The 14800-nt window shown below is 35.1% G+C and overlaps 1 protein-coding gene across 7 annotated transcripts in view; it reads right to left on the reverse strand.

Moving 5' to 3' along the window:
• LOC127169379 (voltage-dependent R-type calcium channel subunit alpha-1E) overlaps window positions 1-14800 on the reverse strand; it is a 173987-nt gene that overhangs the window by 47749 nt on the left and 111438 nt on the right. For all 7 annotated transcript variants that reach the window (XM_051116713.1, XM_051116714.1, XM_051116712.1 and 4 more), the window contains 11 exons: window positions 13169-13359; window positions 10330-10433; window positions 7425-7540; window positions 6842-6895; window positions 5273-5362; window positions 4883-5092; window positions 4673-4785; window positions 2711-2823; window positions 2429-2560; window positions 1969-2038; window positions 1365-1482 (listed from right to left, as the gene is read on the reverse strand). In XM_051116713.1, the coding sequence (XP_050972670.1) occupies window positions 1365-1482; window positions 1969-2038; window positions 2429-2560; window positions 2711-2823; window positions 4673-4785; window positions 4883-5092; window positions 5273-5362; window positions 6842-6895; window positions 7425-7540; window positions 10330-10433; window positions 13169-13359 (1311 nt within the window). The remainder of the gene's footprint in view (window positions 1-1364; window positions 1483-1968; window positions 2039-2428; window positions 2561-2710; window positions 2824-4672; window positions 4786-4882; window positions 5093-5272; window positions 5363-6841; window positions 6896-7424; window positions 7541-10329; window positions 10434-13168; window positions 13360-14800) is intronic.

Below are 14800 nucleotides of genomic sequence, written 5' to 3' on the forward strand. Positions count from 1 at the left end.
GAAGATGTTTACATATAGTCCACAAGAGAAAATAATAATTACCCCGTTCAGTGGTTTACATACACATTATTTTTAATACTGTGTTGTTACCTGAATGATCCACAGATGTGTTTTTTGTTTAGTGATGGTTGTTCATGAGTCCCTTATTTGTCCCGAACAGTTAAACTGCCCACTGCTCTTCAGAAAAATCCTTCCGGTCCAACAAATTCTTTGTTTTTTCATCATTTTTGAGTATTATTGAACCCTTTTCAACAATGACTGTATGATTTTGAGATTCATCTTTTCACACTGAGGACAACTGATGGACTCGTATGCAAATATTACAGAAGGTTCAAACACTCACTGATGCTTTAGAAGGAAAAACGATTCATTAAGAGCCAGGGGTGTAAACTTTTGAACACAATGAAGATGTGTACATTTTTCTTATTTTGCCTAAATATTGCCTTATATATATTTTTTTTTTCATTTTGTACTGCCCTTCAGAAGCTACAAAAGATGCTTACATGTTAAAAGTTTTTTAATGCATCGTGTTTCCTTCTGGAGCATCAGTAGCATTTGAACCTTCTGTAATAGTTGCATATGAGTCCCTCAGTTGTCCTCAGTGTGAAAATATGGATCTCAAAATCATACAGTCATTGTTGGAAAGGGTTCAAATACACAAACATGCTGAAAAACCAAAGAATTTCTGGGACCTGAAGACTTTTTTTGATAAACAGCAAGCAGTTTAACTGCTCAAGACAAACAAGGCACTCAAAAAAAAACACAAAAGAAAAAACACAGCTGTGGATCATTCAGGTAACAACACAGTACTAAGAATCAAGTGTATGTAAACTTTTAAATGTGATCATTTTAGAAATTCAACTATTATTTTATTATTCTTACTTTCTCAGTACTAAATAAAAAATAACATGCATGTATGATAAAATAAAATAACAATCATGTATGATCCCTCTTATTTTGGTAATATATTAACATCATGCAGATTCTGCAAGGTGTATGTAAACTTTTGACTTCAACTGTATATATATTAATGCTGTCAATCGATTAAAAAAATTACCAATTAATCCCACCTAACATTTTTAAATATACTTACATATTGCAATAATATCACATTAAATCTTCAAATTAATGTAGAAACAACATAAAGACAATATATTTTGAATATTTGTTAATAATTTCTTGACTGAAGGCGAGTATCACTGATACCAACATTACTGATGTCTATCACTGACACGCATGCTCGCAGTTTTATTCGTGCTTGAACCGTGCATATATATATATATATATATATATATATATATACACACACACACACACACTAAATATTGCTGGTCACGGATAGAGAAAGAATAAATGTAGGATACAATTTCCAAACAGAGTCAGAACAATGAAGTAGACAGACGACCACATCCCAGACTTCACGCCACCCTGAGACCGAATGCCATTGTACATGACTTCATTCCAGTCCTCACCAGTGAGAATCTAGAAAAACAGTGAACTTATTTCAGGCCCATGTGGAACCTGCATCTGAATAACTTCACAGAGAGCTTCCCATATTTCATCAGAATAATTTGACAAACGCTTCCCCTTGCATGTCTGTTTATTAAATATATTAGCTAATTTGATTATCCATTCAGCTACCAATGGGATACCAAAAACATATTTTACCAAATTTCATTCTTCAGGAATTCCCCTGATTTTCCCACAAATTTGCTTGAGAAACAAAATCTACAATCTACAAAAATGTATTTGGGGCCTAAAAGTGTGCAGGAACTGTGTATATTTATTCATTTTCATTATTATAAAGAGAAGACAGATTTTGTTTTGTTCTGTGCTCTGATTCTAATTTCCTCTATCTGTGCAATTAAATCTTGTTCTAATTAATAAGCCTTCTGTCTTAGCCATTTTTTACCAAGAAAGATCCGGAGTCTTACATTATTCTCAGATTACAACTGGGAGGAGTCTTACTTGAAACACTGTCATGATGGCTGCTGGAAAAGTGTCAAAATTAGTGGGTGTGTAGTCTTCAAAGATAAACCTGTAAAGAGAGAGAGACAAAAAAAATCATCTCTTAGCAAGTCATTGTATTCAATATGTGTCTGACCAGGTTATTGAATAATAGATTATTTGCTTTTCACCTACTGGTTGAACCTGATCTATTTTCTATTGTCTTGCTACACCTGTCACATAGAGTTATAGTTCCACGCCAAACATTTTTTTGATAAATTTAATGCCATGTTTGATATGGACTAAACACTTTATTGCTGAGTCAAGATTAAAGCAAGCTGAGGACTTAATATTATTATTGCAAATGACATGAAGAGAAGCTCCTAACCTCAGGTGTAGCGTTCAGATAATTTCAGTCATAAATTCAAATTTAAAACTATGTCTACAGGCGTTGTCTGTACTTTGACTGATAAGATATTACCTTCCACCAAAGAGCTGCATGCCCAGAAGAGCAAATACCACAATGAAGAGGAAAAGCAGGAAGAGCAAACTGATAATGGACTTCATGGAGTTCATCAGAGACACAACCAGGTTTCTCAAGGATGCCCAGTACCTTAAAAACACATAAATACAGCATCTCTGAGTTCAAAATAGGGACATCCAGAACTGAGCAAAGATATCACAAGTCAATAAATAGATTACTGCCTTTGCAAGAAGCAAATAACCCCAAGAGGCTGTTATTTTCAGGCAAGCTTGCACTTACTTTGTGATCTTAAAAATTCTCAACAACCGCAAGGCACGCAGAACGCTGATCCCAAAGGATGTGCCAGGTCTGAAGAACCCCCAAAGCACTTCAAAAATGCTGCCTACTATCACCTAGAAGGAATTCAGGAATTTTACCTCTTTAAATAAGTCACTGATGTCAAAAAATTCTGTCTAAAGGTATGGTCACATTAGAAACTTTTCTTTAGAATTTCACAGGCAAAAAAGGTCAATAGTCTGTTGTCAGTTGTGTAGCAATGTATAGAGCAAAACAAATGTCATCTTTTTCATGGATTACTACTGAAAATAAATGTGACTGTCTATGTATGTATGTATGTACAGTTGAGGTCAAAAGTTTACATACACCTTGCAAAATGTTAATTATTTAACCAAAATAACAGGGATCATACAAAATTCATGTTATTTTTTATTTAGTACTGACCTGAATAAGATATTTCACATAATAGATGTTTACATATAGTCCACAAGAAAAAAAATCAAAGCTGAATTTATAAAAATGACCCTGTTCAAAAGTTTACATACTCTTGATTCTTGATACTGTGTTGTCACCTGAATAATCCGCAGCTGTGTTGTTGTTGTTTTTTGTTTAGTGATAGTTGTTCATAAGGGAGTCGTATGCAACTATTACAGAAGGTTCAAACGCTCACTGATGCTTCAGAGGAAACACAATGCATTAAAAGCCAGGGGGTGAAAACTTTTTGAATTTGAAGATCAGGGTAAATGTAACTTATTTTGTCTTCTGGGAAGTGTAAGTATCTTCACTAGCTTCCGAAGGGCATTACTAAATGAAAACAAAATATGATATTTAGTCAAAATAAGAAAAATGTACACGTCTTCATTTTGTTCAAAAGTTTACACCCCTAGCTCTTAATGCATCATTTTTCCTTCTAAAGCATCAGTGAGTGTTTGAACCTTCTGTAATAGTTGCATATGAGTCTGTCAGTTGCCCTCAGGGTGAAAAGATGGATCTCAAAATCATACAGTCATTGTTGGAAAGGGTTCAAATACACAAAAATGCAGAAAAACCCCCAAAAAACTGTGGGACCTGAAGGAAAAAAAACAGCTGTGGATCATTCAGGTAACAACACAGTATTAAGAAACATAAATTCAGCTATTATTTTCTTTTGTAGACTATATGTAAATGTCTTTATGTGAAATATCTTATTCAGGTCAGTACTTAAAAATTGAACACGCATTTTATAAGATTCCTCTTATTTTGGTAAAATAATAAACATTTAGCAGATTCTGCAAGGTGTATGCAAACTTTTGACCTCAACTGTATGTATGTATGTATTTATCTATATGCATACATGTCTATATACACATTTATACACATTTACAAAATCTCTGTTGTACAATGAATTCACTCAATTCAACATATTTATAACACATGACTAATAATTTTAAGTCAAGAGCTCTGATTTAGGCAAAAATCACAAATTTTAAGCAGGCTACAGACATTTGATATGCTTAAAACCAGGTACGTATCATGTTACATAAATTGTATGTTAGCTGTTATTTGATCGAACAAGTTTTATAGTTCTCAAACAGGATCTGTACTCATGGCCAGCTACAAATATCCTGATTAAATTAAACATTAGCCAACAGATAATGATTATATACTGACACAGTCCAGAACTAAAACTGAATTTTAATGAAATAAAGCAACATATTGATATTCAGAGCTGGGTCCTCAAATTTACATAGAAATTAGAGACATGTTCATAGTGCTCAGAGTGGAGAAGCATAACTTCAAAAAAGATCAAATTAGATTTATAGTTTCATCTTCTCTTATTTCTTTGCACAGCTTTTATCTTTCTTGATATAAAAAAATCATGAATGCTCATTTTTGGAGTCACCACCTTGATCCTTTTTGACACTTGTGCTGTTGTGCTCTTCATTTCAAAGAAGATTATGGGAAGGATGACAGAAATACACTTACGCCAAAATCAAAGCAGTTGAAGGAGGAGTGGAAATAGAGTCTGGGCCCGAGTCCATACATCTTGAGAAACATCTCAGTAAGAAAAAGAGCCAGAAACAGGAACTCTGCATAGTCTGCAATAGAAAGCAACCACTTTAAAGTGAGGACTTTTGATCATGTATGAGAGCATATCCATAAAAAATAAAAGTTTCATTTTGCTTGTGGTCTTACTAAGTAGCTGAGACAACCACTGAGGCTGCTTGTGGTGTACGATGGCAACACAAAAAGTGTTGAGAGCCACCAGACCCAGAACGATCCAGTAGAAGGTGTGAGTCTTCACCATACGGCGAACAGAAATACGTAGCATGCGTTCCTTTCGACGGAAATAGGATGTTGGTCCTCTTTTAGCACTGCGTATGCTGGCTCTGTTCAATGGCATCCCTGATTAACAAAAATATTTACTGTATGAGCATAACAACTTCCACTTTTGTATTGAATAAGGAAATGATTTCAGCTGTATGTGGATGATATTCTGAAAACGTGCATATAATAACATGTGGGTAAATATTTTGCATCATCTAGAAAGGACATGAAGGAGACGTGGAGGAGAAAGCCACTCACCTACAGACGATATGTCAGCATACTGTTCCTCTGGACCTCTCCGAACATCATCCACCCCTCTTCTCTTTATTGTGGTGGCTCTTTTTAGCACTGAGAACACACACATACCAAACATTGTATCTTATTATCTTATTATCATTATACACTTTTTTTTTTATTTAAAACTAAATAAATAACAGAACCAAAAACTGTAAAAAAATAATGCATTTAGGGGTTATAAAATATTAACAGCTGCTTGATTTGCATTTCAGTCATGTCACGCTGGATAGCCCTGCCCATGTGGTGTTGAAAAATTATTGTATATATTGTATTCATTCACATTTTATGTAACACGAAATATGCTGGTCGCCTTCAAAAAATCTATGTATATACACTGCCATTCAAAAGGTTGGTATCAGTAAGATTTTTAATGTTTTTTTTTTCATCAAGGCTGCATTTATTTGATCAAAAATACAGAAAAACAGTAATACTGTAAAATATTATTGGAATTTAAAATAATGGGTTTCTATTTCAATATACTTTAAAATAAAATTTATTTCTGTGATGCAAAGCTGAGTTTTTAGCATCATTACTCCAGTCTTCAGAGTCACATTTATTTCTTTATTTAATCATTATTTATTCAGGAGCAGTACACCTTAATAATGCATATAATCAATATAAAATGTGCCACAGAGGCTAATTTGTAGCCCCAGGGGAGGTTGAAAAACTTAATGCAACCAGCTTAAGACATGATGTGACAAATGTACAGCCAAACGTATTCATTTACTTCTCAAGCATTTATAGAATACAACAGGGTAGACAGCAGCAAATGAAAGTTCCCCAATTGAATCAAAGCATCTACTCTAATAGCTTCCACTAAGGGATCCATTCAATTGCAAATAAATCCATTGTTAGATTTCACTGTAGTCATGGCAACAATGAAGTAAATACGAGTGCAATTACATTTTATGTTTTAAACTCCCTTCAGAGTGCAACCTTGATATCAACTGAGTCAAACATCATATACAAAGGCCAAAACAGCTCATAGTCTCTCCTGACCCCCCAAAAATTCTTTTTCATATAGGCCCCAGTTTTTTTAAGACAATCATCTTAAATGGGATGATGGGATGCTTACAGGAGAACAGCAGGGGGATCGAAATAAGAGTTCACCATGGTAACTGCCTGTTTTTCTTTCACACAGCCTCTGGGAAGTTGTCAATCAACATTTAATAAAAAAAAAAAAAAAAAAAAAAAAAAAAAAAAAAAAACAGGCCTTGTTTGATTCTGGGGAAAACCTGTCACCTTGTATAGGGTTCAGATGTCATGTGGAGGGTTTTCGCTTCACAGATGTGAGCCATGAGCAGGATCATGGTGTTTTGTTTATTGTGTTTTATGGGACAAGAACAGGCTTTATACACCAGAACAGGCTATTGAATAAATGATGAAATCTGGGATCGAGAGAGAATGCGTATTTACTAGGGTGTTCAAAATAATCACATGACCCTAACCCTGACACGCAATTAAAAAAAACTGCATCCCACAATCTACGTGGGAAAATGAGAGAAAAACAGCAGAGGTCAAATATCTTACCATCTAAAGCAGAAGGTCCTGAATTCTTGTTCTCCTCTGCAAGCATCACCTCCTCTGCAAAATAAAAACATATTTAAATTGTATCATGTTGTGCATATACAATTCATTGTAAAACTGGCATTTATAAAACAATTTAATTCTGGATATTAATATTTTAGTAAATTTTAACAAAGAAAACAATGAATAAGAAATATTTAAGATTCTGCACTTTGTACATCACTAATTACTGATCATGTGCATTGATTTTTACTAAAGTCAGATTTTCCTGCTTCCACTGAAACCTTTTGGATCATTTTCAAATCATGCTGAAGAACGTGATCATTAGGTTTTTTCAGTTTAACTGCTTGCATCTTGAAAATTATATATTTCTTGTTTATTTTTCACTTGAATTGTTATACTCATATATAGCAAACATAATTTGCAATGAAAAAAAAAAAAGCATAGTAGCAAGTGTGTCTGTTTTTAATGCCACTAAGCATCTGCTGTAGAATAGGGTGATGCTGTGGCACAGTGTGTTTTGACAGATTTGATGTACTTTATTTGTTTTTCACGGTACATTTGCCAGCTCAGTATGTAAGAGTACCTGCACGGTCGATCCAGGCCCGATACCCGTTCAGCTCCCTCTCGATCTGTTGCTGTCTCCTGAGCTTCATGAACGCTCTTCGGTTCTCCACCCGCTCTCGCTCTTTAGCAAACTCCCTACGTGAGCCAACAGCATACAATTACCCACACAGAGAAGAACCACAGGGATGACACACTTAATTTATCAAAGTGTTTCACCTGCAGAGTGAAGGAATGAAAGGCAGAGAGAGAGGCTGCATCCCCATTTGCATCATTATTTTTTTTAAGTTGAAATACCACACCGATTTGCGGCATCTACATATTACATCGACATTGTTAAAGGGGTCGTATGATGCGTTTTCATGTTTTCCTTTTTCTTTAGTGTTATTTAGCTGTTTGTGGATGTATTTGATCTTCAGACTCACAAAGCTCAAAGTCTCCCACAAAACGATTTTTCTATTTAAACGACAAGGCTGATCCAGATAGCTGAAAACGTTGATCGAATTCTCCCTCTATGTCATTATTTGGGAATATTTGCATAATGCCACCCAAACGTATATGCAAAGAAAGGCCTTTTTTGGCCTTCTGTGAGTGGACACATGATTTATTTTGCAACGTTGTTCCAGAACAGTTCAAAACAGCCACATGTTTGATTTTGTGCAGTTCATTTTATAGGAGACAGTTTCCTGAACCTGGGAGAGTGAAAGACTGTCTGTGCACAAAGGCAGTTTCCAAAAAATGAGGCAATTCTAACTTTGCTAGGACAATCTGATCCTCAAATATGTTTTATTTTTTTGCTATTGACTGTTCAAATGCGGAGTTTGGTGACGTGTATAATCATGCATATTGTTTATTGTTTTTACGATCACAAGTTGAAAGGCGTTACATTTCCAACACATGTTTGAGATGTTTGGCCAATCACAACACACTGGGTCAGCTGGCCAATCAGAGTACACTGAGCATTTTTATAGAAGAAGGAGCTTTGTAGAAATAATTTTAGAAAGACTAGGCATACAGGTGCTACAATAATGTACAGTATGTGAAAAATAATAATATTCTGTTACAGCCAAAATACAAAATAATGATCTTTGAAAATAGCATTATATGTTGCCTTTAAACATATGTGACCCTGGACCACAAAACCAGTCTTAAGTAGCACAGGTATTTTTGTAGCAATAGCCAAAAATAGACTGTATGAGTCAAAATTATAGACTTTTCCTTTATGCCAAAATTGTTAGAATATTAAGATCATGTTCCATTAAGATATTTTGTAAATTTCCTACCATAAATATATGAAAACTTAATTTTTGATTAGTAGTTTGCGTTGCTAAGAACTTCATTTGGGCATCTTTAAAAGTGATTTTCTCAGTATTTTGATTTTTTTGCACCCTCAGATTGCAGAATAGTTTTCAAATAGTTGTATCTTAGCAAACATTGTCCTATCCCAACAAACCACACATCAACGGGAAGCTTATTTATGACCCTTATGACTGGTTTTGTGGTCCGGGGTCATGTATTTTAAGGGTAAACTTCTTAGACCTCTTTTGATTTATTTGAATTTATGCAATAATGAATTTTGAAGGATTAGTTCATTCCTGAATTAAAATTTAATTTACTCACCCCCATGTCATCCAAGATGTTCATGTCTTTCTTTCTTCAGTCGAAAAGAAATTAATTAATTTTTCTCCACATAATGAACTTCAATGGGAGCCAACAGGTTGAAGGTCCAAACTGCAGCTTCAAAGGGCTCTACACGATCCCAATCAAGGAATAAGGGTCTTATCCAGCGAAACAATCTGATATTTTCCTTTAAAAAATGACAATTTATACAGTTTTTAACCACAAATGTTCATCTTGCACTAGCTCTGTGTCCACAACATTACGCAGCAGAATTGGAAAGGTCTACCCTACCCTATTTTTTTGAAACGATTATGTATAAGTCACACACGCACATTGTAGAGCTAGTGCAAGAGGACCATTTGTGGTTAAAAAATTATTATAATTTTGTTCTTAGAAAATGACAGATCGTTTCACTAGATAAGACCTATTATTCGGCTGGGATTGTGTGAAGCCCTTTGAAGCTGCACTGAAACTGCAATTTGGACCTTCAACCCCTTGGTCACCATTTAAGTCCATTATATGGAGAAAAATCCTGGAATGTTTTCCTCAAAAACCTTTATTTCTTTGCGACTAAAGACAAAAAGACATGAACATCTTGGGGGAAATGGGGGTGAGTAAATTATCAGGAAATTTTTGTTCTGGAAGTGAACTAATCCGTTAAGGTAATGGACCGTACAGATGTTTACAGTACATTACAAAGAAGTATGTTTAATCAATTTTACAGCATTACAGTTATGTCTCACTACTGTCATATTGTCTTTCGTCATAAGAGTGTATGCTTTCATGTCACAAGAGAAGTATGTATATTAGCTTGTACTGGAAATAATTAGGTCTGAAATAATTAAGGTTTTTAATGTTTTTCAGCAAATTAGAATGACTTCTGATTATGTGACTATGTGACACTAAAGGCTGGAGTAATGGCTGCTAAAAATTCAGCTTTGCCAACACAGGCATCAAAATAGAAAACAGTTTTTAAAAAGTGTAATTATATTTCACAATATTACTGTTTTTACTGCATCAAATATATGCAGACTTGGTGAGCACAAAAGACTTTTCAAAAATCTTCAAGATTCCAAGCTTTTGACTGGTAGTGTTTGTGAATAAAGAGAAATGAGAGATGTGTAAAGAGAGAACCAGACAAGGCTGCTGTATGTGTACTAACTTAATCTTACCTCTTGTCTCTAGAGATGAAGTTAATACATTTCACATTAACCTCTGATAAAACTCATTACCCTGGGTCAGCTCAGACATCAGGTTAGATGTAGTGTCAGTTTGTCTTAGAGTCTATTGAGGAAAACAATACTCACCCTGACAGGACTCCTAATACCAGATTCAACACAAAGAAGGAGCCAATTATTATTAGGGGAATGAAGTAGAGCCAATTCCAAGTAGCGCCTAAGGCATCGTTGGTCTGTGCAAACACAAAACAGGAAGTGATCAAAACAATGAAAATAATACATTCTGATTTTAATTTGCAGTAGATACTAAATCTACTTAATGCTTGGGTTAGAAAACCATAAACCCGAGCAGAGCCCCACTGAACTGTCACCATTATAATGGTGACAATTCAGTGGGGCTCTGCTCGGCGGTGCAAAGGGTGTGATCACTGCGTGGGCAGGCGGCATTGTTGCCCAGCTGAGCTGAGAGGGTGTTCCCCGCATCCCGACGCAGCTGCAACAGCTCAGTTATGAGTGTGAAAAACACCTCTAACTGTGGCTGCATGACTCACGTCAACGCGTGACTCCATGTGACTGATTAAAAACACTTTGGACTTTTCCAGACATTCAAAATTGAGATCAAGATTTTTAAATATCATTTTAAATTATAATTGGACCCACAAAGAATCATTTTCACCTGATTAAATATTTTAAAGGTGAGCATAACTACAAGAAAATAACCATAGAAATGTTCGTGACTCTTTCCATGAAGTACAAGAAATCAAAACTTTAAACTCAAAAATCAAAAATGACATTTCTTGAGTTACAGTTGAGGTCCAAAGTTTGCATCCCCCTTTCAGAATTATTAAAAATGTTAATTATTTTACCAAAATAAGAGGGATCATACAAAATACATGTTATTGTTCATTTAGTACTGACCTGAATAAGATATTTCACATAAAAGATGTTTACATATAGTCCATGAGAGAAAACAGTTGAATTTATAAAAAAATGACCCCATTCAAAAGTTTACATCCCCTTGATTCTTAATTCTGTGTTCTTACCTGAATGATACACAGCCGTGTTTTTTGTTGTTGTTGTTGTTTAGTGATAGTTGTTTATGAGTCCCTTGTTTGTCCTGAACAGTTAAACTGCCTGCTGTTCTTCAGAAAAATGCTTCAGGTCCCACAAATGGTGGTTTTCCAACATTTTTGTGTATTTGAACCCTTTCCAACAATGACTGTATGATTTTGAGATCCATATTTTCACACTGAGGATAACTGAGGGACTCATATGCAACTACTGCAGAACTATTATATGCAACTATTACAGAAGTTTCAAACGCTCACTGATGCTCCAGAAGGAAACACAATGCATTAAGAGCCAGGGGGTGAAAACTTTTTGAATTTGAAGATCAGGGTAAATTTAACTTATTTTGTCTTCTGGGAAACATGTAACTATCTTCTGTAGCATCAGTACTACATGAACAAATAAGATATTTAGGCAAAATACGAAAAATCTCCATTCTGTTCAAAAGTTTTCATCCCCCGGCTCTTTAATGCATGGTTTTTCCTTCTGGAGCATCAGTGAGCATTTGAACCTTCTGCAATAGTTGCATATGAGTCCCTCAGTTGTCCTCAGTGTGAAAAGATGCATCTCAAAATCATACAGTCATTGTTGGAAAGGAATCAAATATGCAAAAATGCTGGAAAACCAAAGAATTTGTGGCAATTTTCTTAAGAACAGTAGGCAGTTTAACTGTTCAGGACAAACAAGGGACTCTATCACTAAACAAAAACACAGCTGTGGATCATTCAGGTAACAACACAGTATTAAGAATCAAGGGGATGTAAATTTTTGAACATTTTTATAAATTCAACTATTATTTTCTCTTGTGGACTACATGTAAACATCTTTCATGTGAAATTTATTTTTCCGGTCAGTGCTAAATAAACAATAACATGAATTTTGTATGATCCCTCTTGTTTTGATAAAATAATTAACATTTTAATGATTCTGCATGGGGGATGCAAACTTTTGACCTCAACTGTACATCCCAAAAGTGGATGGTGCAAACTCATTTGGCACTTGGTAAACGCAGTCTATGTATACATGCCCTCATCCTCAAAAATCAGAAGTGCAAACAGTAACACCTCCAATCTTTCCAGTTCTTTCAAGCAAGGACTTTATGCTTTCCTTTTGTTGTATAATCATTTTATCTTAAACTAAATGCATGAAAGTCTGAGAAAATGACATTTCCATGCTCAGACACCCGCACTACTGGATGAGAGTGAAGAACAGAGCCAACTCAGCATATAAATGCCACTAGTATGATCACAGTCAACCACCCAAGCTAATTCCACCAAACACTCCTATAATCTGATGCAGAATAAAGATTGCATCTAACCTAACGCCTCTTATTTTGCAGTACTTTGAGCTGTTTGGAGATAAAACCACTTTAATAAACCCTTCCAAATGTGACTTGTTATGAAAAGGGAGATGCTGCTGTGCTTGAATAGGCTTGAAACAAGATCAAAAATCAGGGAAAAGCTACACAGTGTTGTATGCTGTATAATATCTGATCATTCAAAAAATTTATTTTCTTATTTTGGGTAGAACAGAAAGAACAGGATTAGGAAACGACGTAAATGTAAGCTGCCTGCATGAACACAACAGATCAACGTCTCCCAAAGCCATGGTATCGACAAAAAGAAAAGGCACGGTTTGAACTCATCCAACCAAAAAACTCAACAAGAGAGCCGTGAAAATGCACAAAATGTGAAATACTACAAAGAAACTAATGACCCTGTTTCAGCTGACAACAAAGTGCGGTAAATTAGTATTCAAGCAACATCTCCCGAGGAAGTCTTTAACGTGAAGTAACGATTCAATGATATTTTTATGTATAAGGACTATAATACAAAAGTGTTATCATTTCAGTCACAGATACAGAACTGCTACATATCACTCAGTTAAGAGACGAACTTACATTGTAGAGTACAGTTGTCCAGCCTTCCATTGTAATGCACTGGAAGACAGTGAGTATGGAAAATAAGATGTTATCAAACTGAGTGATGCCATCGTTGGGTCCGGACCAGTTGCCAGTGCACTGATAATTTGGAGGACAAGCCTTAGCCCCACATGGGAATTCAATTTCAGATGAGTCTGCTCTCTCAGAGTCTGCATGAGATGGGAAAGACAAATAAACAACTTTTTCCATGAATTGAACATTGGCTGGTCAACTTTTACAATTTTTAATAATGTATTTGTCATTTGCCTGTTTGTTTAACTATTTGTTATCAAGCAGCTAACAGAAGAGGCCAACAGAAGGATGAAGTGTTTACTTCCTGTATGGGCGGAGCCAAACCTCTGACTGGCAGGTCTGTATGGATCCATAAGGGATTGCCAAATTTCATTTTCTGCTCTTGCAAATGTCTATAAATGATATTCTTGTCAATAGTAATTTTCTATTTATATTTAATAACATGCATTTGTATATAGACCAATTTAAAGTAGACGTAACAGTTACGTCACTTGCAGCTGTGCGGTTTGTGGTTTCAGAAAAACACTGGTAACAAGTGGAAGGAAACGTGTAAAATAATAAGAGAAATAATGTATTGTTGTGCCTTTGGATGTCAGAATCGGAATGTAAATCATTTTTATAGAATACTGTTAAGCTAAACGCAGATGTTTAAACAGACTATTTATGAAACCTGCACTCTTAAAAATAAAGGTGCTTTAGAAGGTTCTTCACAGAGATGCCATAGAAGAACCATTTTTGGTTCCACAAAGAACCATTCAGTCAAAGGTTCTTTAAAGAAACATCTCTTTCTTATGTTTATATAATCTGAAGAACCTCAAAGAACCTTTTGTGAAACAGAAAGGTCTTCGGACGTTAAAAGTTCTTTATGGAATCATTTAGATAAAAAAATGTTCTTCTATGGCATCGTGAAGCACCTTTATTTTTAAGGGTGTGCTATGATAACCCTACTTTTAACCCTTTAATGCATACCTCGGGTCTTTAGCGACCCTGGACATCATTCACTACCCTCTCCCTCCTTTATTTTTTAAAGTTAGACATCAACCTTCTCAGTATTCCTCAATCTATTCATTATGAACAATATAACAAGAAAAAATTATAAAATTTAGAAGAATGTCTGTTTTCTGATAAATTTTTTATAGAAAGTGTACAGGGTGGCTAGAGATCCAAGGTGTGTATATGTGTAAGTATATTTTTTTCTGCGCAAAAATATTCAAATTTCTAATGACTCAATACATGCAATTCACTTTTATTCCTTGAGGTGGCACTGTTTAATAGACAATAATGACGTGATGTTTCACTCGTATTTACCACAGGCATAAAACCAAAGAATATCATCAGTAAAAACTGAACTGGTTTGAATGGTTATTCTGCAGAGCAATTACTGTATGCTATAAAATATAAATGTCACTGTCATTTGATGGTGGATGTGGTGAATAAACTGCCAGCGATCAAACTATTGATTTTGAAGTCATTGCGAATATGGCTGAGATCGTGAATATGAGCCAGATGCTGAATGTACTGTGGAGGTGCGCTCTGACGATGATGGCGAGAGTACAATCCTCTGCTCAAATTTAACCC

The sequence above is a fragment of the Labeo rohita genome, chromosome 8 (assembly GCF_022985175.1).
Source record: "Labeo rohita strain BAU-BD-2019 chromosome 8, IGBB_LRoh.1.0, whole genome shotgun sequence".
In the NCBI taxonomy this organism is placed as follows: domain Eukaryota; kingdom Metazoa; phylum Chordata; class Actinopteri; order Cypriniformes; family Cyprinidae; genus Labeo; species Labeo rohita.